Source organism: Myxine glutinosa, chromosome 8 (genome assembly GCF_964187855.1).
Source record: "Myxine glutinosa chromosome 8, kmMyxGlut1.1, whole genome shotgun sequence".
Lineage (NCBI taxonomy): Eukaryota > Metazoa > Chordata > Myxini > Myxiniformes > Myxinidae > Myxine > Myxine glutinosa.
Window position 1 is genome coordinate 142,152,332 of NC_136268.1, and position 27,716 is coordinate 142,180,047.

General features: G+C 45.2%; 1 protein-coding gene across 1 annotated transcript in view; it reads left to right on the top strand.

Annotated features, from left to right (window-relative positions):
- Nucleotides 1–1,317: 1,317 nt before the first annotated feature.
- The window catches only part of LOC144893406 (uncharacterized), a 78,722-nt gene continuing 52,323 nt past the window's right edge, over nt 1,318–27,716 (top strand). Inside the window, 4 exon segments of the mRNA XM_078784007.1 lie at nt 1,318–1,650; nt 1,770–1,825; nt 1,956–2,128; nt 2,215–2,358. Of these exon segments, the coding sequence (XP_078640133.1) occupies nt 1,318–1,650; nt 1,770–1,825; nt 1,956–2,128; nt 2,215–2,358 (706 nt within the window).

The following is a 27,716-nucleotide window of genomic DNA, read 5'->3' on the forward strand; positions in this document are numbered from 1 at the left end:
TTACCTCGATGGATGGAGTCGAAAGCTTTCGAGAAATCAATAAATAGGAAAACAGCAGGAAGATTTTTATCTTTAACGCCTTCAAGAAGACGTCTAATAGTAAGGATTTGCCCGGAGGTCGATCTACTAGTACGAAAGCCATTTTGATTTTTTCGCAGAACTGGTTCTATACGCGGCCTGATTCCGTTTAATAACATCAGGTTGTATATTTTGGCCGCTATTGGTGTTAGAGTGATTCCTCGATAGTTTTTTGTAAGCCCTAGGTCGCCTTTTTTCTGGAAAGGCAATATACATCCTTCTGTCCATCTATCTATTGGATTTTGATGGTATACAGCATTACACAAATTCAGTAAAATCTCATCGAATTCACCTAGTTTCCAAATCTCGGCTGGAATGTCATCGAGACCACAGGCTTTCCCGTTTTGAATGTTTTAAAGAGCTTTATGGACTTCATCTATGGTGAAGGGACCTTTTTTGGTGTCGAGTTCATCTGAAATCACAGGAGTTATTACTTCATCCTTGATTGGAGGTGGCTTCCCTAATAAGCTTTGGAAATGCTCTTGCCAGAGTTTCAATCTTTCTTCTTGGCTGGATGCTTTTAGTTTGGATTTGTTTACGCATTTCCGTCCGCTTATCTCGTTTACAGTTTTCCAGGCCACAGCAGATTGCTTGTTACTCGTAGCATTATTTATCCTATCAATTTTTCTCTGGAGATAGTCAATCTGTTCTCTCTCATAGGAATCGGTAAGTGCAGTTCGTGCTTTGTTGTAATTCCTGATGTTTTCCATTGAAGGTGCAGAGTTTTTAATTTCTGCCATTTTGTGTTGCTCTTTGCGTTTCTGGCATATTTCCTCTGTTTCCCATGGGATCCGACTTTTCCTCCTTGGTTTCAAAGGAATGGTACCAGAAGCAGACTCTCTGCAGGCTGTCTCAAAATTGGCAAATGTTTTATTCGGCGAGTTTGTTGTATTTTGTTCTTGAAGAGCAGAAAATCTATTTTTCAAACAAAGTAAAAAGGCGACACTAATCTGTGTGTTCTTTTTGAGACAAGACCAGTCATAAAGTGGTTTACTTTTTGATTTCATTTTATACTTCAAATGTACCAAACTCTAAGATGCCCATGCATACTGGAAATGATAATACTTGTGAGTAATTAGGGTTAAATAAGACAATATAACACACTATTAATTCAATAAATGAAAATAAGAAGAAAACTTTTGCCAATAATGTTCTCCTCTTGCACGACAGGTCAAGCCACAGAAGCGGTAAGCAATGTCATTTTTTCATGTCAATGTCAATTGGCCATTCCACACCGGGATGAATTACATGGGTATGGTGACTGGTCACAAATGCAGGGGCTCAGGCTACTCTGAAATCCTCATTGAGGCTGGACTCGTCACAAGTGGCTGCCTGAATAGTGTGCTGAGTGGGAGGCCATACACTAAAGACCTGTTCTGTCTCAAAACAGTCAGTGAAACCATGAAACGGTTGTTAATTGAGAGATCCATGGAGGAGGAGAAAGTTGAGGTCACTAACCCCGAGGCCCTGCTCAATCTCATGCAGCCATGTAGTCGCGAGACCCTCGACCTGACTTTGCAGGACCCTTCCACTCTCACCATCCTCGAGAAGTATGTGGCCTATGAAGACCAGGTGCGTGCCGGCCACCTCGGCAAGACCACTACATTCTGGCTCAGCGTGAAAGACCATACCCGTCTGATCCTAATGTTGCAGTATTCTGTGAAGACAAACACTTGGCCCTCTTCCACAAGTGCAACGGGGATATGGCAGACCTATTCTTTGCATATGATGGGCCAAACTACTCCAGGTAAATGTTATTTCAGCCGAAAATGTGCATCTTAAATTTAGTATGGTGAGTAAACGAGAAGAAATGATGTCATTATCTGATTTGTAGTCGTGATGAAATAGTTACTTACATCCTTTCTATCCCTCCACAGGTACTTGTTGTGGCTGGAGGAGTTCCTGACAAATATCAATCAGTCTCATCCCGGAGCCAAGCAGCTGCTGAAGAAGTGTCGCATCGCGGTGGCACGGTCTCTCATTCCTGGTGCTCTCAGCCTGGTGGACAAGACGATGGAGGAGACCTTCATGAAGTTCGCCAAGTCAGCAGGTACTGAAATACTATAACTACTTTGGTGTTTTAGATGAAAGTTAGTGTTAAAATATTTTCTATCACTCCATTATTTATCTCTCCAGGTGGATTCGTGGGGCTCTTCTCCATGTCCGGTGCCTTCCAAAGATGGTGCCGTACGACTTCAACCCGTGCTCAGTACTTTGAGAAGATGCTAGAGATGTGTGGCCTAATCGACAACCCGGACTGTCCGAATGCTGGGAAACACCGTGAGCTGGAGAGAGCTGAGATCAAGACGTCTAACCTCTCACCATCCCCTCTACCCTATCCCCTCACCATCCCCTCTGCCCTAACCCCTCACCATCCCCTCTGCCCTATCCCCTCACCAGCCCCTCAACACCAACCTCTCACCATCCCCTCTGCCCGAACCCCTCACCATCCCCTCAACACCAACCTCTCACCATCCCCTCTGCCCTAACCCCTCACCAGCCCCTCTACCCTATCCCCTCACCAGCCCCTCAACACCAACCTCTCACCATCCCCTCTGCCCGAACCCCTCACCATCCCCTCTACCCTATCCCCTCACCATCCCCTCTGCCCGAACCCCTCACCATCCCCTCTACCCTATCCCCTCACCAGCCCCTCAACACCAACCTCTCACCATCCCCTCTGCCCTAACCCCTCACCATCCCCTCTACCCTATCCCCTCACCAGCCCCTCAACACCAACCTCTCACCATCCCCTCTGCCCGAACCCCTCACCATCCCCTCAACACCAACCTCTCACCATCCCCTCTGCCCTAACCCCTCACCAGCCCCTCAACACCAACCTCTCACCATCCCCTATGCCCTAACCTCTCACCATCCCCTCTGCCCTAACCTCTCACCATCCCCGCTGCCCTAACCTCTCACCATCCCCTCTGCCCTAACCTCTCACCATCCCCTCTGCCCTAACCTCTCACCATCCCCTCTGCCATAACCTCTCACCATCCCCTCTGCCCTAACCTCTCACAATCCCCTCTGCCCTAACCTCTCACCATCACCTCTGTCCGAACCCCTCACCATCCCCTCTACCCTAACCTCTCACCATCCCCTCTGCCCTAACTTCTCACCATCCCCTCTGCCTTAACCTCTCACCATCCCCTCTGCCCTAACCTCTCACCATCCCCTCTGCCCTAACCTCTCACCATCCCCTCTGCCCTAACCTCTCACCATCCCCTCTGCCCTGACCTCTTACCATCCCCTCTGCCCTAACCTCTCACCATGCCCTCTGCCCTAACCTCTCACCATCTCCTCTGCCCGAACCCCTCACCATCCCCTCTGCCCTAACCTCTCACCATCCCCTCTGCCCTAACCTCTCACCATCCCCTCTGCCCTAACCTCTCACCATCCCCTCTGCCCTAACCTCTCACCATCCCCTCTGCCCTAACCTCTCACCATCCCCTCTGCCCTAACCTCTCACCATCCCCTCTGCCCTAACCTCTCACCATTCCCTCTGCTCTAACCTCTCACCATTCCCTCTGCTCTAACCTCTCACCATCTCCTCTGCCTTAACCTCTCACCATCCCCTCTGCCCTAACCTCTCACCATCCCCTCTGCCATAACCTCTCACCATCCCCTCTGCCCTAACCTATCCTCTTCCCCTCTGCCCTAACCTCTCACCATCCCCTCTGCCCTAACCTCTCCCCATCCCCTCTGCCCTAACCTCTCACCATCCCCTCTGCCCTAACCTCTCCCCATCCCCTCTGCCCTAACCTCTCCCCATCCCCTCTGCCCTAAGCTCTCACCATCCCCTCTGCCCTAACCTCTCCCCATCCCCTCTGCCCTAACCTCTCACCATCTCCTCTGCCCGAACCCCTCACCATCCCCTCTGCCTAAACCTCTCACCATCCCCTCTGCCCGAACCCCTCACCATCCCCTCTGCCCTAACCTCTCACCATTCCCTCTGCTCTAAACTCTCACCATTCCCTCTGTTCTAACCTCTCACCATTCCCTCTGCTCTAACCTCTCACCATTCCCTCTGCTCTAACCTCTCACCATCCCATCTGCTCTAACCTCTCATCATCCCCTCTGCCCTAACCTATCACCATCCCGTCTGCCTTAACCTCTCACCATCTCCTCTGCCCGAACCCCTCACCATCCCCTCTGCCCGAACCCCTCACCATCCCCTCTGCCCGAACCCTTCGCCATCCCCTCTGCCCTAACCTCTCACCATCTCCTCTGCCCGAACCCCTCACCATCCCCTGTGCCCTAACCTCTCACCATCTCCTCTGCCCGAACCCCTCACCATCCCCTCTGCCTTAACCTCTCACCATTCCCTCTGCTCTAACCTCTCACCATTCCCTCTGCTCTAACCTCTCACCATTCCCTCTGCTCTGACCTCTCACCATTCCCTCTGCTCTAACCTCTCACCATTCCCTCTGCTCTAACCTCTCACCATTCCCTCTGCTCTAACCTCTCACCATTCCCTCTGGTCTAACCTCTCACCATCCCCTCTGCTCTAACCTCTCACCATTCCCTCTGCTCTAACCTCTCACCATTCCCTCTGCTCTAACCTCTCACCATCCCCTCTGCTCTAACCTCTCACCATCCCCTCTGCCCTAACCTCTCACCATTCCCTCTGCTCTAACCTCTCACCATCCCCTCTGCTCTAACCTCTCACCATTCCCTCTGCTCTAACCTCTCACCATTCCCTGTGCTCTAACCTCTCACCATTCCCTCTGCTCTAACCTCTCACCATTCCCTCTGCTCTAACCTCTCACCATTCCCTCTGCTCTAACGTCTCACCATTCCCTCTGCTCTAACCTCTCACCATTCCCTCTGCTCTAACCTCTCACCATTCCCTCTGCTCTAACCTCTCACCATTCCCTCTGCTCTAACGTCTCACCATCCCCTCTGCTCTAACCTCTCACCATTCCCTCTGCTCTAACCTCTCACCATCCCCTCCACCCTAACCCCTCACCATTCCCTCTGCTCTAACCTCTCACCATCCCCTCCACCCTAACCCCTCACCATTCCCTCTGCTCTAACCTCTCACCATCCCCTCCACCCTAACCCCTCACCATTCCCTCTGCTCTAACCTCTCACCATCCCCCCTCTACCCCTCACCCCCCACACCCGACGTGTGCCGCTCCCTGCGGCTCCGAGCTGGACGAGAAGCGGATGTTGTCGCGTTTGAACCGATTTATCATTTGTTCGGCGCTTGTATGGAGTTTCTCGTTTTACGGATAAACTGTCAAGGGTGAAATGAAGTGGAGAAAAGTTTGATGCGAGTTGGGAATGTTGATAAGAATTCCCTTATCGTAAACGGGTTCAGGTATTGATACTTCCGACCTTATAGTTCACACAATAGAATATATGATGATGAATTTATTCAGCTCCTCAGTGTTGTTTCGGGTATGGAGGAAGTTAACCCTGTCGATTAATTACGTACCGAGACGATGGGAAATTTCGCAATGACACGAATTCAAGTCACAAAATATTCCCTGTGAGTTGAATTTGCGGAAATATTTATTTATAATGTAAAGAGGAATGTCATGAATGAAACAGCCGAACTATCTGTGTTTCATCATCAGGAACTTGAAGAGGAAGATTCTTGTTTATGTTCAACTGTTGGACTGTTCGCAGCTCTCTGAGACATGGATAATGTGAGGTCAAGATGGTTACTTTCTCCTAGTCGGTCCGTGGGACTCGGCATTAAATGTTTTATAATGAATGTAACTTCATTGACAGGTAAACGAAGGGCAGGTAAATGTTCCATGCGAATTCATTTCGATCTCAAAGTTCGGACTCTCCTGCAATGAACAAACGGAACTTTCTTTTCGATGTTTCCCTCCATCGATTTTTTTATATATTTTTCTGCATCGTTTGAAAACATCGTCAAAACATTGATCTGAACAATTCAAACCAAAAACGTATTTTTTACACTTCCATCTTTGACGAAACTTCCAAATGTTCATCAGCACCTCCCCCATCTCGTGATGCGTCACCCATCACGTGCCTTTGCTCTTGCTTTCATGAGGCAATTAAATATTTATATCATGTAATCTGTGCACACAGTAAAGTTTCTTTGAAGATAATGTTTCATGTAAAAAGGTGTTGTCATCGATTATTGATTTCTTTACATTTCAATAAGAACACTTAATCACGTGTTGATTGCTCAACATTAAGTGTAATTGTACCTGATTGTAATCGGGATTTAGGAATTTGTTATAAAACCAGGACCATCCCGGGCTCATTCTCCTGTTGTGCTCGTCGAGTCCGATGTAACTTCACATCGCCGAGGATCCATTGCCTCCTCTTGCTGTCGCGGTGGACACGCTCTCCGAGATACAAAGCTTCGGTTAACAAGTATGTCAATGAGATCCAATAATCACAAAATATTGCGAGAACCGTAGAGTTTGTTGAGAAAACTTTCGAGTCGGATGTTCTTTCTTTTTCCGTTTGTTACCTGCGCCACCAAAGGTTGATGGAGGTTTTGTTTTCACCACTGTCTGTCCGTTTGTGAACGAAATATCTCAAAAAGTTGTGGAAGGATTCGGACGAAATTTGGCAGAGTTAGTGTATGCGATAAGGACGAAATGATTACATTTTGGTGAAGATCTGGATTCGCATCCGGATACGAGAATTTTTTAACTGAAAAATTTAAGCGAGAGACGACCATTGGAAAATAGGGCCAAAAACAATACACAGCAGGATATCTCAAAAAGTTATGGATGGATTTGGATGAAACTTGTTGGACAAGTTGTGTGTCTGACAAGGACGATTCTTTTCGATTTTGGTGAACATCCTAATATGGATTCGGATATGAGAATTATTTAATTTTTTAAGTGATTCTTCACCACCGAGTGATATGGCCAACCAGGTGGAGGTTGTGATATGATATGGTTATGATATGATATGGACTGATATGGCTATGCCCTCTACTAAGTGCCGTTCTCGTTCTTTTCGCGACGGAGCGCACGGGCTGACTTTGAAAACTTTTTCAAACAAACTTTTTGCCTCCATTTTCATCGCCCACGATTCGCGCAAGAAGTTCGAGTTTTATCTTCACATTTAAGAGTTCTCATTCGTTTTATGTTGTAAATTGCATCTTTACCGCAAACGTTTAACACCGGCATTCCGTCATTCGAGTAAAAGTTTACGGCTGTATTAATAAGTAAACGTCGTCGTGTAAAGTAACCAAAGTTAAACAAGCATTGTGAGTATTGCGCTGCAATTCACGTCCACTGCCGGCAGTTTGTCGTCCGGAAAAACCGTTGGGGAGATTACCAAAGTTCAAAGTGCCATAACTTTGTCAAAAATGATCGAAACGTCGTGAAGTTCGAACGTGATCTGTAACATATCATGAGGAAACCACGTACCAAGTTTTAAATCATGGGCATTAAGCGTTTCGAAAAAAAGTCCGGAAAACTGTTCTTTGCGTTCCAGACTGACAGACGGAGGGACGGAGTGCAAACCTATAGTCCTCTCCGGTTTGCACCGGAAGGGGACTAACAAGTACAGGTGCAGTCCGTTCATCCATTGTCGTTCGACGTGCATTCACAGCTCGTAGGTCTTGGTGCTCTAAACCAGACTCTCTCAATCACGTGGTGGTATGTATACCTGTTGGTGATGGACACGAGTTGTTTCACACTCAGGGTGATTCACCAATTTAGGCGACGTCCATGCAGGCGACTCATCGCCAGCATCCTGAACAAATTCCGAAACACGCAGGTGTGTACCTCTTAATTCTTAGATGCAGGCATCAAAAATCCTGCATAAACGCAGCCATTGGGTCTCGGAGGCCCAACGGATGTATTCGTGTGATGTTTTTTTTAATTCATGAATTTTTTTAATATATATATTTTTCATATCCTTTTTCAATCCAAGTCGATGCTCAGATGTGTATTTGCTCAGAAATGTGAATCATTAATCCTATTAGTTGGAAGAATCCCACACACGTCATGAATCATTGTTGGGTTTTTTTGGAAAAAATATTTTGTTCTTGGTTTTTCAACTTTTTTTTCTCTAAAACGTTGAGGCTCATGGAGGAGTATTTGCTCCAAAAATATGATTCACAAATCCTTTTATTTAGAATGTATATGTCCACAACTGTCAAAAATCCGTTCATGCATCCTGAACTGTTCCTGAAATGTTGTTTGAAATTCCAACTTCTTTCCTGGAAATCCTGGCAGTGTCCATATGTTTATACCTCTCCCACCCCCCCCCCCCTTCACATGCCCCCCCCCCCCTTCACATGCCTCCCCCCAAAGCCCTCTCCCTCCCACAGATCTCTCGATGTCTCCATGTCTCTCGGTCCCTGCTCTCAAATGTTGTGTTTGTGTCCTTCCCCCTCTCTCCCCATCTTGTCTACCGCTCCCGATGTTATTTGTTTTATGTGTCTGTTTGTCTTTCTGTGTGATTAATGTTCGCTCTTTCACGAGCCTCGATCTTGTATACAAAAAAAAAAAAAAACAGCCATCAAACCAACTAATTATGGCTACTCAGCGAATGCTAGTAAACTTCTTTTGGAGTGGCAACCATTGGCTGAGGCCTGAGATATTGTACTACCCCCGGAAGGAAGGTGGCCAGGGCATTGTTGATATCTCTGGTCGGGTTGTGGCCTTTCGGCTGCAGTCTCTGCAGAGACTACTGTTCGCTGAACAGCTGCCCTGGCGGCCCTTTGCATTTTTTCTGTTACAACAGGCTGGTAGACTGAGATATGATCGGCAGCTTCTTTTGATAGACCTCGAGCATATAAATTTTGCCTCTCTTCCGAGATTCTATCAGAGTTTATTGGACACTTGGAAAAGGCTTGACGTCCACCGCTTCCTTGAGGGCTATAATTGTCGAATGTTCCTTCAAGAACCCCTTTTCTTCAATAACTTTTTTCCTGGTATCCCTCATAGCCATGCCCTGATTAAAAAATTTATCCAAGGAGGGATTAACAAAGTATGTGATCTGAGAGATTCATCTGGAGTTAAGTGGAAACCTGCTAGTTTGGTGGCAACCTCAGTTGGATCTCGGTCTGTCCGACTTGTAGACCAAGTTGTACGTATAGTCATTAGAAAATTTAGACAGCTAAACATCGGCTGGGAAGGTGTTGGTAACATTGAGGACTTTCGGTTAGGTTTCCCTGAAATCAAAGTGCTCCTTTCGTCTTCTCTTCAGCCGGAGATTGAACATACCCCCCCTTTTCATCTTGTAACTAAGATTGGAATCCGTGATCTCTCTCGACAAAATAAGAATGTACCCCTCTCTGGGAGAACACGAGTAGCTTTGTGGTCAGAGCGGTTAGGGTTGGGGTCTCCCTCTACCCCCCTTTGGCCTCACATGTACACCTTACCAATACATGGTGTGTTAGCGGACATACAATGGAGGTTAGCACACTGGGCGCTTCCCTCCAATATTTTTGTCCACCGTATTAACAGCTCACTGCCGGAAACTTGTCCTTTCTGTGACCAGAAGGAGGATTTGTTTCATGCTTATGTACAGTGTCGTAGACTGACATCGCTTTTCTTGTTCCTTGAATATCTTTTTCACCAATTGTCCTTCCCTTTCAATATGCATATGTTTATATTTGGTGTGTCTTTCAGGCCCACATGTAGAGATGTGGGTGTTCTTCTCAATTTTTTGGTTGCTGTTGCAAAATATGCGATATATAAATCTCGGAAAATTAAAATAGATAACGGCTATGGCTCTGATGCTATTTCTATTTTTAAAGGGTTTGTCTCAACACGACTCAAGCTAGAATTTGATTTCTTTGTCAGTAATGGAAACGTCCAACTTTTTGAGAGAAAGTGGTGTATTGGCAATGTTCTGTGCTCAGTCAATGATTCAAAAGTGGTAATTACTTTATAATTCCTGATTGATTTGACTTTTTTTCTTTGGAACTGATTGCTTGCATATATGTTTCTTCCTGTGTCCTTGAATACATTTCTCTCTCTCTTTCTCAGTTTTTCGCTTAATTTGCTCTTGATGTATTTATAGCTCTTGCATGAGCATTTCCTTTAAAATTGGTTGTGGTTTTGTTTGTGTCTTCCCCTTTGGTTTGTAAAATATATATTTTTTTGTATATTTGCTGGTTTCTTTTAAATACCCTTTGCTCTTTTTGTGGTGTCTTCATGATCCTTATGCAATTTCTTTAAACTGGTTGCTGTGTTTTTTTTTTACAACTGCTTTGTGAAATGTGTTTTTTTTTTACAACTGCTTGTGAAATGGCTTTACATTGTTTATAATAAAAGGACACAAAAGTCAAGTCTCTCTCTCTCTCTCTCTCTCTCTCTCTCGCCCCCTGCTGGCCGTTCGTGTGTTGGGCGTGGCGTCATGGCGGCTGTGAGCAACTGCTCTGTGGTGTAGTGAGTTCTTTGCGAGTTTTCCTTCTCTCCTGCCCTCCCCTGCCCCCCCCCCCTCTCCTTCCTATCCCGTGTACTTTGGCATTTTGTTTTCATCCGTTCTACACCTTTGTCTTCGAGAGAGAGAGGATTGAGAGCGGGCCCATTTTGGGTGCGGCCTACTGGCTTCGACGGCGTTTTGTAAGCCATTTTTGTGCTTATAATGCACGTTTATTACTTACTTTAGTTTGATTATTTTGGTTTGATACCTTCTTGTCCGGTTCGGACAAGTGGGGGTGTTGAATTCGCTGGTATGGCGAATGCACGCTCTCGGTTAGAGGCGTTCGATAGCCTAACGAGGAAGCATGCATTTGTGTGTGTTCCACCAGAAGGAGTCCTCACTGAGGATGTGGTACTCGCAGTGGGGAAAATAATCGGGTGCGAGCATGTCCGAGCTGCCTCACGAATGAATCAAAAAGTTGTTATCTTCCTGTCCGAAGAAAACTTTGTTCATGACGTCGTGAGTGCAGGTTTAGCCACAGAAGGTGGTGTGTTTATGTTAGCGTCCCCCATGGATACTCCAGCGATGAAAATCATTGTATCAAACGTACCACCATTCTTTCAAACGACAAACTAATGTCAGTCCTTTCTCGTTATGGAACAGCTGTGTCAAGAATGTCCATGATCCCTCTGAAGAGCCGAGACGAGAGGATAAAACACGTTATGAGTTTCCGTCGCCAAGTTTACATGGTACTTCCCGATCGTGGTGATGATACAGGGTTAAATATTTCATTTAAAGTAAAATCCGACGATCGGGAGTATCAAATGTACGCCTCGTCAGCCTCACTAACGTGTTTTCACTGTGGAGCCTTTGGTCACGTTAAACGTTTTTGTCCCAAGGTTTCGTGTTCAAAGTGTGGGGAAAATGGCCACGCATACACCGATTGTAAAAAGGATAATACTCGTGTTCCTATTCAACCGATTGGAGTTAATCCTGTGAGTGTGCCGGTTCCTGCTGTTCCCTCCTGCAGTGAGACGAACAATAGCAGCATCGATGCGCATATCCCGAGTCCAAAAAACGATCGCACTTCACTTCCTGTCACGGAAACCGAAGCGACCCCAACTCGCACAACCTTTGCTGCGATTCCCTCATGTAGTGAAGGAATGGAGGAGGACCCTATTATTGGTTCTAAAAAACGAAGGGCGTCGGCTGATAATTTTTCTACCAGTAATCCTAAAAAGGTGGTATTGGAGAAGGCCAGTGTAGCTGAACACACACCTCAATGTGTTCCTAATGATTCCATCGGGTTTGAAAAAAGGGATGGTGAATCCGGTGCTGCAATTGAGGATAATATGTCTGAAAGTTCGTGTACAAACTCTGTGGACGCAAATTGCTATAGGGGTGAAATAAGTTGCAACGCTGAACACGTTGATAAACCCTCGAACGAACCATTACGATCATTGACATCAGTCACTGTGAACGAGCAGACAGTGACTGACTCATCCCTCTGCAGTGCTGCTCTACCGATGCAGATTCAAAACTGTGTTACCGAGTCGTTCATCGATTCGGTAGATTGTGCTCCACAAGAGGATGAAACTGAGGCTTCAACTTCTGACGAGCACAAATATCACCAGGGCATCGTGGATTGCACAGTGGAGCTCTCCAGCGAATCCCCAGAGATACTGACAATTCCCATAGTGACCACGGAGGCCGATATCCTCGATCCTGGAGGGACCTTGTCAGACTTGTCGGAATCTGATGAGGATGAGGAGGTGCCTGAGTTGTCTCAGTCTCAGTTGAGTCAGCCAATGATATCTCCTCAACTCGTACTCTCCTTTTTGAATGAAACCTATAGACAGCGAAATGTAGTTATCAGGGATACATTTCCTGATTTAGGTTCATTTATTCAATCAGCAAAGGAAATAACAAGAAAGGGCAAAGAATTTCCACTAACAAGGTCACAATTTCACCGACTCAGGAAATTTATTACAAAAGCCAGTCTTGAGATTTCGCAACACCCAATCAAACCCTTTGATAAGGAATGAAGCAAATTACCTTTGGCACCTTGAACATTAACGGTGGAGGTGCAAACCCAAACCGCCAAGCTCAAGTGCAAAGTTTGTTTCGGCGCAAAAACGTCGATGTACTTTTACTGCAGGAAACGCACATCACCCAAAACGTAGAATATGATTGGTGTCGCGTTTTTGGGGGACAGTGCTTTTTTAGCAACCTGTCTTCCCTTTCGGCAGGTGTTGCTTTCGTACTTCGACCAGGGCTAGTACCTGAGTCAATCCTCTTCCAGGAGATCATTAAAGGCCGATTCAGCTCTCTTGAACTGGAGGTTAATAACTTCCATTTCACATTATTCAATGTGTACGCACCAAGTGAGAGCACAGAACGGAAAGTTTTCTTTGCGTCTGTGATTAATCACCTGCAGACAGTTGATCTAAACCAATGTATGTGTATCGGGGGTGATTTTAACTGTACCTTTGAACCTGTAATGGACAGGAACTCGGCAGAACCTCATCCCGAATCATGTATTGATTTATCCCTTTTCCTTTCTCGGGTGGGTTTGCTAGATGTATGGAGGGTACTTTTCCCCAATGAACCTCAGTTCACCTGGAGCCGCATCACCAGAGGAAGAGTGTCCTTCGCGAGACTCGACCGATGGTATATAAACTCACCCTTTAGAAACGCTATAGTCTCTCCAGATTATTTTCCGTCAATATTTTCAGACCATCATCTAGTAACCATGGGGTTTCTTTTTCCTCAGTCAATAAATAAAAGTGCATACTGGAAATTTAATACCAGTCTTCTAGAAGATGGTCTATTTAAAGAAGCCTTCCAAGTTTTCTGGGCTAATCAAATCCAAAGAAAGCCCTCTTTTTCTTCTGTTAATCTTTGGTGGGACAATACGAAAGCCCAGATTCGGGTGTTTTGTCAACAGTTTAGAGCAAACATTACAAATGTTAAGAATATAACAATGACTTGTTTGGAAGCTGACATTGTACAGCTCGAAGGTAAACTTGCTAAAAATAATAATGCAAGAAACTTCCAGTTATTACTAGAAAAGAAGACTCAGCTGAGAGAGTTAATCCAGGAGAAAGCAGCAGGGTTGTTGCTCAGACTAAGGGTTAAGAACTTAAAGGTTTTAGATACCCCTAGTAAAGCTTTTTTTCGTCTGGACTCTGTCAGTAAAGCACCCAAGAACATCTTTTCTGTAATTAATCCTGGCGGAACTGTCGTTGTTAATCCCAAAGACAGCCGGTTATGTGTTCAGGACTTCTTTTCCAAACTGTTTTCAAAACAGGTCGTTTGTGATGAAACAATGAGACTTTTAACCTCTCACCTATCCTCGTTAACCGAGTCCCAGCGGCTGGATATGGACTCGCCAATTACGCTCGAGGAGTTAACGCAAGCCCTGGCTGGAATGGACTCGGGAAGAGCCCCTGGAATCGATGGTCTGCCGGCTGAATTTTATGTGGAATTTTGGGAACTATTAGGTCCAGAACTGATGCATGTTCTTGAATCATCACTGACTCATGGAGAATTGCCTTTAAGTTTGAGAAGAGCGGTGATGTCCCTTCTTCCAAAGGCTGGTGATTTGCGACAAATGAAGAATTGGAGACCTGTTTCTCTACTATGCACTGATTATAAAATCCTTTCAAAAGTTCTGGCAAATCGAGCTAAAAGGGTAATTTGCGATTTGGTTCACCCTGATCAGAGTTATTGTATTCCAGGTAGATCTATGTATGATAACATATTTTTCATTAGAGATCTCATAGATGGCAACTGTGTGCAGAATGACTTTGGTATAATTTTTCTTGATTTAGAAAAGGCTTTTGATAGCATCGATCATGTCTTTTTGAATCATGTGCTTGAAGCCTGTGGATTTGGAGATAATTTCAGAACTTATATTACTTTATTGTACAACAATATATTCAGTTTAGTTAAGGTGAACAATGAGCTTTGTTCTCCCATACAGGTTCAAAGGGGGGTAAGGCAAGGTTGCCCCGTCTCCGGCTTACTGTTCACCCTTGTAATGGAATCACTTCTCGTGTTACTAAGGAATAACGTTTCTGGAATGAGTATATCTCCTGATCATCCTCCAGTTGTCGTATCGGCGTATGCTGATGATGTTGCAATCATTGTTAAAAACAATAACGACATTGCAGCTCTGGCTAAGTGCCTACATTTGTTTGGTTTAGCTTCCTCGTTGAAGTGCAACTGGGAAAAGAGCAAAGCGCTATGGGTTCCCTCTGTTAGGGACAGTGCATCTAGAATGGCGCAAGATCTGCCAATACACCTTCCTGCAAGTTTAAAGTGGGTGGATGGAGGTGTTCGCTATCTTGGAGTGTTCCTTGGATCCCCACAGTACAGCCAGAAAAACTGGGAAGGTGTCGCTGAACGCGTAAAAAAGAGATTGAGTAGATGGAGGAGAGCCCTGCCTCACCTTTCGTATAAGGGCCGAGTTTTGGTAGTCAAGAACCTCGTCGCCTCCTTCTTGTGGCACAGATTCATCTGCCTGCAACCACCAGGAGGCTTGGTGAAGGAAGTGCAAAGGCAACTGTTGGAGTTCTTTTGGGGAGGGCATCACTGGTTACGGCCAAATGTTGTATGCCGTCCATTGGCCGAAGGTGGCCAGAGTATGGTCGACATCAGGAGCCGCATAATGGCCTTTCGGCTATGCACTGTGCAAAAACTTTTGGTGAAAGAACAATTACCAAACCATGTTTTGGCCACCCACATTTTGCGGCAAGCTGGCGGGCTGGGATATGGCCGCGAATGTTTCTTGGTCCTGCTTCAACAAGTTGACACATCTCCTCTTCCTGTTTTTTATCAGAGTGTGTTGAATGCATGGCAGAACCTCACAGTGTGCCGTCAAGAAGACAACTACGACATCCATATGTTTGCACAAGAGCCTTTGTTCTGCAATCGGCTTTTCCCAAACATACCCAAAAGTAGGGACCTCTGCCAGCATTTCATAATTGCCGGCATCACAAAAGTATGGCACCTCCGGCAAGTTTCAGGTTGCGGGTGGAAATCAGCTCGAGAAGTAGCCGAGCTAGCAGGAATTCGGTCCGAAAGAGTGACTGCAAAAGTGTTGAGAGAGGTGATACGAATAGGGGTACGGCTGGGAGTATGCTGGTCCCACGAGCTCGAACCATTGCACGATGAGTGGATTTTTCCTCGGTTACTGGTGCACTTCAAGTTGGAAGACTTACCCCCGGTTAGCATGGGGATAAGCCCCTTTCAAGAAACTAGCAGTAAAGAGCTATACAAATCATGTGTCAAGTTACTGCTGGGGGATACGCCGCTAAATGGAGTAATCCGGTGGAAGAAACTGTTGCCTGTGGGACCCCCTCTGAACCTGTATGGAACTCCATGTATAGCAAGCTCATAAGTAAAAGATCTGGTGATCTCCAATGGAGACTGATCCACTGGATAGTCCCCTCCAATAAGTTAATCAGCCATTTCTCTCCTACATCCACATGTTGCCCATTCTGCATATGCACGGAGGACGTGTTCCACGCCTTCATTAATTGTGTGAGATTGGTTCCTTTGTTTCGGTGGTTTAATCTTGGGGCACACAGAATGAGGGTTGTTTTCTCGTTGCGTTCTTTTATTTTCGGCTTTAATGCCAAGCCAAGCAAGGAGAATATGTTAATGAGGTTTCTGGTCGCAACAGCCAAGCTGGCAATATATCTCTCAAGAAGGGAGAAATTGAACGGAAAACCTGCCGGGGAATGCAATGTAATGTTGTTTTTCAATGCCCTTGTGTCAGCAAGACTCAAACTGGAGTTTTTTTTCTATAAGGATGCAAACAATCTTGATGAATTCACCAATACTTGGTGTCATGAAGGGTTGTGTGAGGTTCGTGAGAACCAACTGGTAATATTTTTGTAGGTGTATAAAGTTAATGGTTTATTTTGGCAAATTGTGTGCCGTGATACTTCTGTAACCTTTTCATTTCATTGCTTTTTCTTGCATTTATGATTGGTGTGAAGATATAAATACATTTTTTGTAATATTTTGATAATAAAAGGACTTCAAAAGTCTCTCTCTCTCTCTCTCTCGTCTCTCTCTCTCTCTCTCTCTCATCTCTCTCTCTCTCTCTCTCTCTCCTCTCTCTCTCTCTCTCTCTCTCTCCTCTCATCTCTCTCTCTCTCCTCTCTCTCTCTCTCTCTCTCTCTCCTCTCTCTCTCTCTCCTCTCATCCTCTCTCTCTCTCTCTCATCTCTCTCTCTCTCTCTCCTCTCTCTCTCTCTCTCTCTCTCTCTCTCTCTCTCTCTCATCTCTCTCTCTCTCTCTCTCTCTCTCTCTCTCTCTCTCTCCTCCCCACTTTGCACAGCTGCCGCTCGCTTAGCACGCACGTGCGATTGCCAGGTCTGTTGCTCAGTCACTGGCGGTACGTGCTGTGTCTCGTGTTGCTTTTTCCTTTCTTCCTACCTTTTGGTCCTTTCTGCTGTCGAGTGTCGGTGTCCCTTTCTATCGTCTTGTCTACTGAGCGAGAGAGGGAGAGACAGCGCGGTTAAAGTTATCCGCTTTAGGTGGTTAATGGGATTTATTTATTTATTTCCCAGTTATTGTTGTTGTTGTTTTTTTTCAATTTATTTCGGCTTATAAACCTTTGTACCATTTATTGGTTATTTTTTTCGTTTAGTTACTTCAAATGGCTAGCAAGAATAGTCGAAGTAATGCCGGTCGTGACGCCGATGAGGGGTTAACAGATGAACACGGCATGTGTTTGTGTCCACCGGAAGATGTCTCGCTGGAGGAGACGCTCCTCGCAATCGGAGAATTGATCGGTTGTGAGAACATACGGGCAGCGTCCCAAATGCACCACAAGGTGGTTGTTTTCGTTTCACGTGTCCGTTTCACGCGCATCGTCGTGCAGAATGGCCTCACCTTGGGCAATGACCAGTTTGTTCCGGTTTCGCCATGGAACACTCCGGCCTCGAAGGTAATACTATCAAACGTTCTACCGACGCTGTCTAATGAGGAAATTCTTCAGAAGCTCGGTCAGTACGGTACTGTGGTGTCGAGAATTATCCAAGCCTCCATTCGCACCACAGACGGGAAGCTTAAGCATATCGAAACGTTTAGACGGTTTTGTTATGTTGTTTTGAAGGATGGTTTGACGCAATTGAATGTCTCTCTCGTTTTTAAGTCGTCAAAACGTAAGCACAGGATTTTTGCGGCAACGGAGAGGTTGATTTGTTACGGGTGTGGTGTACATGGACACACTCGGCAGTATTGTCCTGATGGGGAGAAAACGTATGCCTCAGCAGCCGGACCAGCCCCACCCGTGACCATTACGGAGGATTCTATAGATGTTTCGCCTTCAGTGCGGGAATCTACGTCGGACCATCAAGGTACGGCTAAGAGTGGTGCTGATGAGACCCATACGGATGTGCTTCGTGTAAGCGATGAGTCATCCAGTACAGCTGGCCATCGTGCAACCGATGAGTCAGCAAATGTAGGGGAGAAGCCTCTACCTGTAGAGGGAATGTTTTGTGAGGAGCAGCAGATTGTAGATGCGGCGTCTCGGAAAAATTGAAACGGTCACTTGTAAGTGCGAGGAATGAGGACAAAGGTGTTAAAGTGTTGGTGGTGCAGACAGGAAGCAGTTTAAACGATTCAGACAGTCCTTCACATGAAGATCAGCAAGGTGGTGAAACTATGGCTGACATGATACCACCTGCTCAGGATGAAGGGGAACTTTTTCCTGAAGGTTGTAAATCAACCTGGGAAACCGAACAGCCTACTGATGACCATATCAATTCTAATGGGGAATGCAAAATACCCATTACTACTAATAACGACTCCTCCCCCCCCATTGCAATGATGCATGAGGATGAAGAGGATGAAGAACCTAAGGTAGATGGGCATGGAACAGGTGTTTCTGTACAGGTTCAGGAGGAACTCGTTACTAGCGTCACGGAGGGAATTCTAACTACAGAGACACTGATCGGCCATGAGGAACCAGTGGCAATGGTTGACAGGCCCCCCCCCCCCCCCCCTCAAGAGGAAGAGCAGCCTTTGGAGATCTCAAAAGAAAATATTGTCAGATTTTTGAAGGAAACTTTCAGACAAAGGCATGTACGAATTAAGGATCATTTTCCTAATATCCAGGCTTTCCTTGCAGCCGCAAAACCTTTGCTGCAAAGGAGTGAGCATGTGGAAATCTCCGAACCTGAATTTCAGCGGCTGAGGAAATCCATCACGAAGGCAAACAAGGAATTAATTGAGGAAGAGGACTTCACCCCCTAGAAGAATCAACCATGGAACTAAATGTTGTATCCTTAAATATAAATGGGGGTCGTGCCCCCTTACGGAGGGTGCAAACCATTCAAGCGGTTGGAAAAGAAAAGGCTGACATTATTCTCTTACAAGAGTCCCACGCTACTAGTGCTCAAGTAGCCGATTGGGGGAAACTTTTTAAAGGGCAATGGTGGCTAAGTGGGTTCCCTACACCTCGGGCTGGTGTTGCCATTTGCCTAAGTCACAAGATTTGTGCTCAACAGGTTTCATTTAAAGAAATCTATAAAGGGCATTTGATCTCCGTAGATTTTCTTTATAATACCCAAAAGATTATCGTAGTGAATGTTTATGCACCGTGTGACCCAATGGAGAGGAAAATTTTCTTCTCCACTCTGCGGGATTTTGTAAAAACTCTGGACCGAACAGCCTTTATCTGTATCGCGGGAGATTTTAATTGCACAATTTGTCCGTCAATTGATAGGAACTAGGGCATGCCCGTACTATATATATATCTAAAAGTATATCCCCCCCCCCCCCTCTATTTACATGCAATGGTTTGGTCCAAAGCTAACGGCTTGCGAGTACGGTGACAATCCCCCCCCTCTATTTACATGAAATGGTTTGGTCCAAAGCTAACGGCTAGCGGAGTTTGGTAAAGAAATCGCCATAGCGTGCACAAATGCGCAGGAAAGCGAAAGAATCGCAAATTAGTTTTAATTAGTTGTAAAACATAGTTTAACGGCAACATAGCGGCAACATAGTTTGCCAACGTGAAATAAATGAATACGCTCTCAAATGTGCCAAAAAAAAAAAAACGCTACCCGTACGCTCTACCCCGCCCGTACGCCCGTAAACAAAAAAAACAACGCTCTTCGCTTCCGCCCTTCGCTCTGACTGAATTGGGAGAAATAATGCGCATAAGAAATCGAGAAATTATTATTTTCTCCGGAAGAAATCGAATTACGTACCGTAATGGCGCACGCGCTGGGCTCAGCATCAGCTCGCTCTCACATCGGCCACGCCTACGCAATAACGCGTTCTGTGATTGGATGCCGGAAGTGCAGTCCTCACTGTCCGGAAGGTCGTATATCGCAGTTACGATGAATCGCAAATTAGTTTTTATTAGTTTTATAATTAGTTCTAAAACATAGTTTAACGGCAACAGAGTTTGCCGACGGGAAATAAATGAATACGCTCTCAAATGTGCCATCCGAGGCAGAGTGTGTTCGCCACGTTCGGCACACGTGATAGCTCGCTGCTCTCTGATTGGTTGAATCGTTTTTTGGACATAGCTCGGTAAGTACTTCTGCGATTAATTTAAAACCTTGAAAAGGCACATCCTCGGGTCCCCAGCAATAAACCTGGCAAGTTTCAAGTATATCGGACCGGTAGTTGTCGAGAAACAGCGGTCACAGACATACAAACAAACAAACGTACAAACAAACATACACACAGAGATTAGTGGAATTATAGATAGATGGTCATGAGCCTCATGTTGCCTCTACAAAAGCTCTGGAGGACACCATCAACATCTTTCGGTTTAAGGATGTGTGGAGATCACAACACCCACTCTCACGCTGTTATACATGGTGTAGATGCAATGATGGCATTATGTCAATGGCAAGGCTGGACAGATTCTATGTGAACAAGCCAATGTTGAATGTGGTGTCTGTCTCCAAAATTTTACCAACTGGATTCACAGACCACAGTTTAATCTCAATGTCCTTTAAGTTACCCTTTCCACCCGGTGGTAGTGCTTACTGGTCTTTGAATACTCGTCTCTTACATGACAAGGAATTTAATGAGGCCTTTCACGTCGTGTGGGAGAAAATTCGCTCCTCCAGACCTGAGTATGATAGTCTCCGGCTGTGGTGGGACATTGCAAAATCCCAAATTAAGAATTTCTGTCAACAATATAGTGCATACACCACCAAAATCCAATCAATATCAATCGATCAGTTAAAATCTGAAATTATATCGTTAGAACAGAATGTTGACGAGGTTGGGAGAGGTGCACGTGACCAACTAATATGGGCAAAGAAAGCAGTGCTGGAGGAAGCGGTACGGCAACGGGCGATGGGTGCCTTGGTCCGAATGCGAATGAGCTATTTAACTCTGGACATGCCAAACAAAGAGTTCTTTAAGTTAGAGTCTTCCCTCAAAAGGTCACAACAAATTCATACTTTACTCACTCCCAATGGGTCACTGGTGACCTCTCAGCAGGCGATCAGGTGTACTCTGAAAGGGTTCTATTCTAACTTGTATTCTCCTCAGAACGTGGACAATGAGGTGATACGAGAGTTAACTGCTGGGCTTCCGAGTGTCGAGGAGGATGAGCGATGCATGCTCGATTCCCCAATTTCGGCTGATGAACTTGAAGCAGCTGTGCGGAGCCTGAAAGATGGGAAAGCTTCTGGAATAGATGGCCTGCCCACAGAATTCTACAAGACCTTCTGGGCCCTTGTGGGACCTGACCTACTCGATGTACTCGATGAAAGCATACTTGTCGGAGAACTTCCAATGTCTTGTAGACGAGCAGTCGTTTGTTTGCTACCAAAAGCTGGGAATCTTCAACTGGTTGATAACTGGCGACCTGTCTCCTTATTGTGTGTTGATTACAAGATTTTCTCTAAAGTACTTGCTAATCGTATGAAGACTGTGATCAGTTCAGTTATACACCCGGACCAGACCTACTGTGTGCCTGGAAAATCTATTTATGATAATATTTTTTTGGTAAGAGATATTATTTCATGCAATAAGTTCCTGCGTGACGATTTTGGGTTGCTGTTTCTTGATCAAACTAAGGCCTTCGATCGTGTTGACCACAAGTACTTTTTTCTGTCCTGAAAGGAATGGGGTTTGGTGAAACTTTCACCTCTTATGTGAAACTCCTGTATACTAATACTCAATGTATGATGAAGATCAACAATAGGTTACGCTCTCCCTTTCCTTTCCAACGGGGTATTCGCCAAGGTTGCCCCCTCTCTGGGCTTTTATATATAGTCGCCCTTGAACCACTCCTTCGGTCTATTAGACAGCAAATACCTCAGGGAATGAGAAGTATAGAAGGAGCAGAATTTGTGCAGACGGCTTATGCTGATGATGTCTGTGTTTTGATTAGAAGCTCCAATGATGTCTCTGCTTTACAACGTTGTATGCGAGATTTCTCTGCAGCCTCTTCCGGTGGGATCAATTGGAATAAAAGTACAGCATTATGGTGTGGCAAAGGCAATCTCTTTTGTGTATCACCACCCTCACTTCCACACAACCTGGTCTGGAGAACGGACGGGGTTAAATATCTTGGAGTGCATATCGGTAATCGTGAAACAGAAATGAAAAATTGGGAAGGAGTGTTGGAGCAAATTATGCACAGATTGAAAGCATGGGAAGGACTGCTGAGGTCCATCTCCTATCGAGGCCGTACCCTTGTCATAAACAATCTGGTTGCAACAAAATTATGGCACAGAATTATTGCTTTACAGCCATCAAACCAACTAATTATGGCTACTCAGCGAATGCTAGTAAACTTCTTTTGGAGTGGCTACCATTGGCTGAGGCCTGAGATATTGTACTACCCCCGGAAGGAAGGTGGCCAGGGCATTGTTGATATCTCTGGTCGGGTTGTGGCCTTTCGGCTGCAGTCTCTGCAGAGACTACTGTTCGCTGAACAGCTGCCCTGGCGGCCCTTTGCATTTTTTCTGTTACAACAGGCTGGTAGACTGAGATATGATCGGCAGCTTCTTTTGATAGACCTCGAGCATATAAATTTTGCCTCTCTTCCGATATTCTATCAGAGTTTATTGGACACTTGGAAAAGGTTTGACGTCCACCGCTTCCTTGAGGGCTATAATTGTCGAATGTTCCTTCAAGAACCCCTTTTCTTCAATAACTTTTTTCCTGGTATCCCTCATAGCCATGCCCTGATTAAAAAATTTATCCAAGGAGGGATTAACAAAGTATGTGATCTGAGATTCATCTGGAGTTGAGTGGAAACCTGCTAGTTTGGTGGCAACCTCAGTTGGATCTCGGTCTGTCCGACTTGTAGACCAAGTTGTACGTATAGTCATTAGAAAATTTAGACAGCTAAACATCGGCTGGGAAGGTGTTGGTAACATTGAGGACTTTCGGTTAGGTTTCCCTGAAATCAAAGTGCTCCTTTCGTCTTCTCTTCAGCCGGAGATTGAACATACCCCCCCTTTTCATCTTGTAACTAAGATTGGAATCCGTGATCTCTCTCGACAAAATAAGAATGTACCCCTCTCTGGGAGAACACGAGTAGCTTTGTGGTCAGAGCGGTTAGGGTTGGGGTCTCCCTCTACCCCCCTTTGGCCTCACATGTACACCTTACCAATACATGGTGTGTTAGCGGACATACAATGGAGGTTAGCACACTGGGCGCTTCCCTCCAATATTTTTGTCCACCGTATTAACAGCTCACTGCCGGAAACTTGTCCTTTCTGTGACCAGAAGGAGGATTTGTTTCATGCTTATGTACAGTGTCGTAGACTGACATCGCTTTTCTTGTTCCTTGAATATCTTTTTCACCAATTGTCCTTCCCTTTCAATATGCATATGTTTATATTTGGTGTGTCTTTCAGGCCCACATGTAGAGATGTGGGTGTTCTTCTCAATTTTTTGGTTGCTGTTGCAAAATATGCGATATATAAATCTCGGAAAATTAAAATAGATAACGGCTATGGCTCTGATGCTATTTCTATTTTTAAAGGGTTTGTCTCAACACGACTCAAGCTAGAATTTGATTTCTTTGTCAGTAATGGAAACGTCCAACTTTTTGAGAGAAAGTGGTGTATTGGCAATGTTCTGTGCTCAGTCGATGATTCAAAAGTGGTAATTACTTTATAATTCCTGATTGATTTGACTTTTTTTCTTTGGAACTGATTGCTTGCATATATGTTTCTTCCTGTGTCCTTGAATACATTTCTCTCTCTCTTTCTCAGTTTTTCGCTTAATTTGCTCTTGATGTATTTATAGCTCTTGCATGAGCATTTCCTTTAAAATTGGTTGTGGTTTTGTTTGTGTCTTCCCCTTTGGTTTGTAAAATATATATTTTTTTGTATATTTGCTGGTTTCTTTTAAATACCCTTTGCTCTTTTTGTGGTGTCTTCATGATCCTTATGCAATTTCTTTAAACTGGTTGCTGTGTTTTTTTTTTACAACTGCTTTGTGAAATGTGTTTTTTTTTTTTACAACTGCTTGTGAAATGGCTTTACATTGTTTATAATAAAAGGACACAAAAGTCAAGTCTCTCTCTCTCTCTCTCTCTCTCTCTCTCTCTCTCTCTCTCTCTCTCTCTCTCTCTCTCCACTTTGCACAGCTGCCGCTCGCTTAGCACGCACGTGCGATTGCCAGGTCTGTTGCTCAGTCACTGGCGGTACGTGCTGTGTCTCGTGTTGCTTTTTCCTTTCTTCCTACCTTTTGGTCCTTTCTGCTGTCCGAGTGTCGGTGTCCCTTTCTATCGTCTTGTCTACTGAGCGAGAGAGGGAGAGACAGCGCGGTTAAAGTTATCCGCTTTAGGTGGTTAACGGGATTTATTTATTTATTTCCCAGTTATTGTTGTTGTTGTTTTTTTTCATTTATTTCGGCTTTATAAACCTTTGTACCATTTATTGGTTATTTTTTTCGTTTAGTTACTTCAAATGGCTAGCAAGAATAGTCGAAGTAATGCCGGTCGTGACGCCGATGAGGGGTTAACAGATGAACACGGCATGTGTTTTGTCCCACCGGAAGATGTCTCGCTGGAGGAGACGCTCCTCGCAATCGGAGAATTGATCGGTTGTGAGAACATACGGGCAGCGTGCCGAATGCACCACAAGGTGGTTGTTTTCGTTTCACGTGTCCGTTTCACGCGCATCGTCGTGCAGAACGGCCTCACCTTGGGCAATGACCAGTTTGTTCCGGTTTCGCCATGGAACACTCCGGCCTCGAAGGTAATACTATCAAACGTTCTACCGACGCTGTCTAATGAGGAAATTCTTCAGAAGCTCGGTCAGTACGGTACTGTGGTGTCGAGAATTATCCAAGCCTCCATTCGCACCACAGACGGGAAGCTTAAGCATATCGAAACGTTTAGACGGTTTTGTTATGTTGTTTTGAAGGATGGTTTGACGCAATTGAATGTCTCTCTCGTTTTTAAGTCGTCAAAACGTGAGCACAGGATTTTTGCGGCAACGGAGAGGTTGATTTGTTACGGGTGTGTTGTACATGGACACACTCGGCAGTATTGTCCTGATGGGGAGAAAACGTATGCCTCAGCATCCGGACCAGCCCCACCCGTGACTATTACGGAGGATTCTATAGATGTTTCGCCTTCAGTGCGGGAATCTACGTCGGACCATCAAGGTACGGCTAAGAGTGGTGCTGATGAGACCCATACGGATGTGCTTCGTGTAAGCGATGAGTCATCCAGTACAGCTGGCCATCGTGCCACCGATGAGTCAGCAAATGTAGGGGAGAAGCCTCTACCTGTAGAGGGAATGTTTTGTGAGGAGCAGCAGATTGTAGATGCGGCGTCTCGGAAAAATTTGAAACGGTCACTTGTAAGTGCGAGGAATGAGGACAAAGGTGTTAAAGTGTTGGTGGTGCAGGCAGGAAGCAGTTTAAACGATTCAGACAGTCCTTCACATGAAGATCAGCAAGGTGGTGAAACTATGGCTGACATGATACCACCTGCTCAGGATGAAGGGGAACTTTTTCCTGAAGGTTGTAAATCAACCTGCGAAACCGAACAGCCTACTGATGACCATATCAATTCTAATGGGGAATGCAAAATACCCATTACTACTAATAACGACTCCTCCCCCCCCCATTGCAATGATGCATGAGGATGAAGAGGATGAAGAACCTAAGATAGATGGGCATGGAACAGGTGTTTCTGTACAGGTTCAGGAGGAACTCGTTACTAGCGTCACGGAGGGAATTCTAACTACAGAGACACTGATCGGCCATGAGGAACCAGTGGCAATGGTTGACAGGGCTCCCCCCCCCCCCCCCCCCTCAAGAGGAAGAGCAGCCTTTGGAGATCTCAAAAGAAAATATTGTCAGATTTTTGAAGGAAACTTTCAGACAAAGGCATGTACGAATTAAGGATCATTTTCCTAATATCCAGGCTTTCCTTGCAGCCGCAAAACCTTTGCTGCAAAGGAGTGAGCATGTGGAAATCTCCGAACCTGAATTTCAGCGGCTGAGGAAATCCATCACGAAGGCAAACGAGGAATTAATTGAGGAAGAGGACTTCACCCCCTAGAAGCATCAACCATGGAACTAAATGTTGTATCCTTAAATATAAATGGGGGTCGTGCCCCCTTACGGAGGGTGCAAACCATTCAAGCGGTTGGAAAAGAAAAGGCTGACATTATTCTCTTACAAGAGACCCACGCTACTAGTGCTCAAGTAGCCGATTGGGGGAAACTTTTTAAAGGGCAATGGTGGCTAAGTGGGTTCCCTACACCTTGGGCTGGTGTTGCCATTTGCCTAAGTCACAAGATTTGTGCTCAACAGGTTTCATTTAAAGAAATCTATAAAGGGCATTTGATCTCCGTAGATTTTCTTTATAATACCCAAAAGATTATCGTAGTGAATGTTTATGCACCGTGTGACCCAATGGAGAGGAAAATTTTCTTCTCCACTCTGCGGGATTTTGTAAAAACTCTGGACCCAACAGCCTTTATCTGTATCGCGGGAGATTTTAATTGCACAATTTGTCCGTCAATTGATAGGAATGGTCATGAGCCTCATGTTGCCTCTACGAAAGCTCTGGAGGACACCATCAACATCTTTCGGTTTAAGGATGTGTGGAGATCACAACACCCACTCTCACGCTGTTATACATGGTGTAGATGCAATGATGGCATTATGTCAATGGCAAGGCTGGACAGATTCTATGTGAACAAGCCAATGTTGAATGTGGTGTCTGTCTCCAAAATTTTACCAACTGGATTCACAGACCACAGTTTAATCTCAATGTCCTTTAAGTTACCCTTTCCACCCGGTGGTAGTGCTTACTGGTCTTTGAATACTCGTCTCTTACATGACAAGGAATTTAATGAGGCCTTTCACGTCGTGTGGGAGAAAATTCGCTCCTCCAGACCTGAGTATGATAGTCTCCGGCTGTGGTGGGACATTGCAAAATCCCAAATTAAGAATTTCTGTCAACAATATAGTGCATACACCACCAAAATCCAATCAATATCAATCGATCAGTTAAAATCTGAAATTATATCGTTAGAACAGAATGTTGACGAGGTTGGGAGAGGTGCACGTGACCAACTAATATGGGCAAAGAAAGCAGTGCTGGAGGAAGCGGTACGGCAACGGGCGATGGGTGCCTTGGTCCGAATGCGAATGAGCTATTTAACTCTGGACATGCCAAACAAAGAGTTCTTTAAGTTAGAGTCTTCCCTCAAAAGGTCACAACAAATTCATACTTTACTCACTCCCAATGGGTCACTGGTGACCTCTCAGCAGGCGATCAGGTGTACTCTGAAAGGGTTCTATTCTAACTTGTATTCTCCTCAGAACGTGGACAATGAGGTGATACGAGAGTTAACTGCTGGGCTTCCGAGTGTCGAGGAGGATGAGCGATGCATGCTCGATTCCCCAATTTCGGCTGATGAACTTGAAGCAGCTGTGCGGAGCCTGAAAGATGGGAAAGCTTCTGGAATAGATGGCCTGCCCACAGAATTCTACAAGACCTTCTGGGCCCTTGTGGGACCTGACCTACTCGATGTACTCGATGAAAGCATACGTGTCGGAGAACTTCCAATGTCTTGTAGACGAGCAGTCGTTTGTTTGCTACCAAAAGCTGGGAATCTTCAACTGGTTGATAACTGGCGACCTGTCTCCTTATTGTGTGTTGATTACAAGATTTTCTCTAAAGTACTTGCTAATCGTATGAAGACTGTGATCAGTTCAGTTATACACCCGGACCAGACCTACTGTGTGCCTGGAAAATCTATTTATGATAATATTTTTTTGGTAAGAGATATTATTTCATGCAATAAGTTCCTGCGTGACGATTTTGGGTTGCTG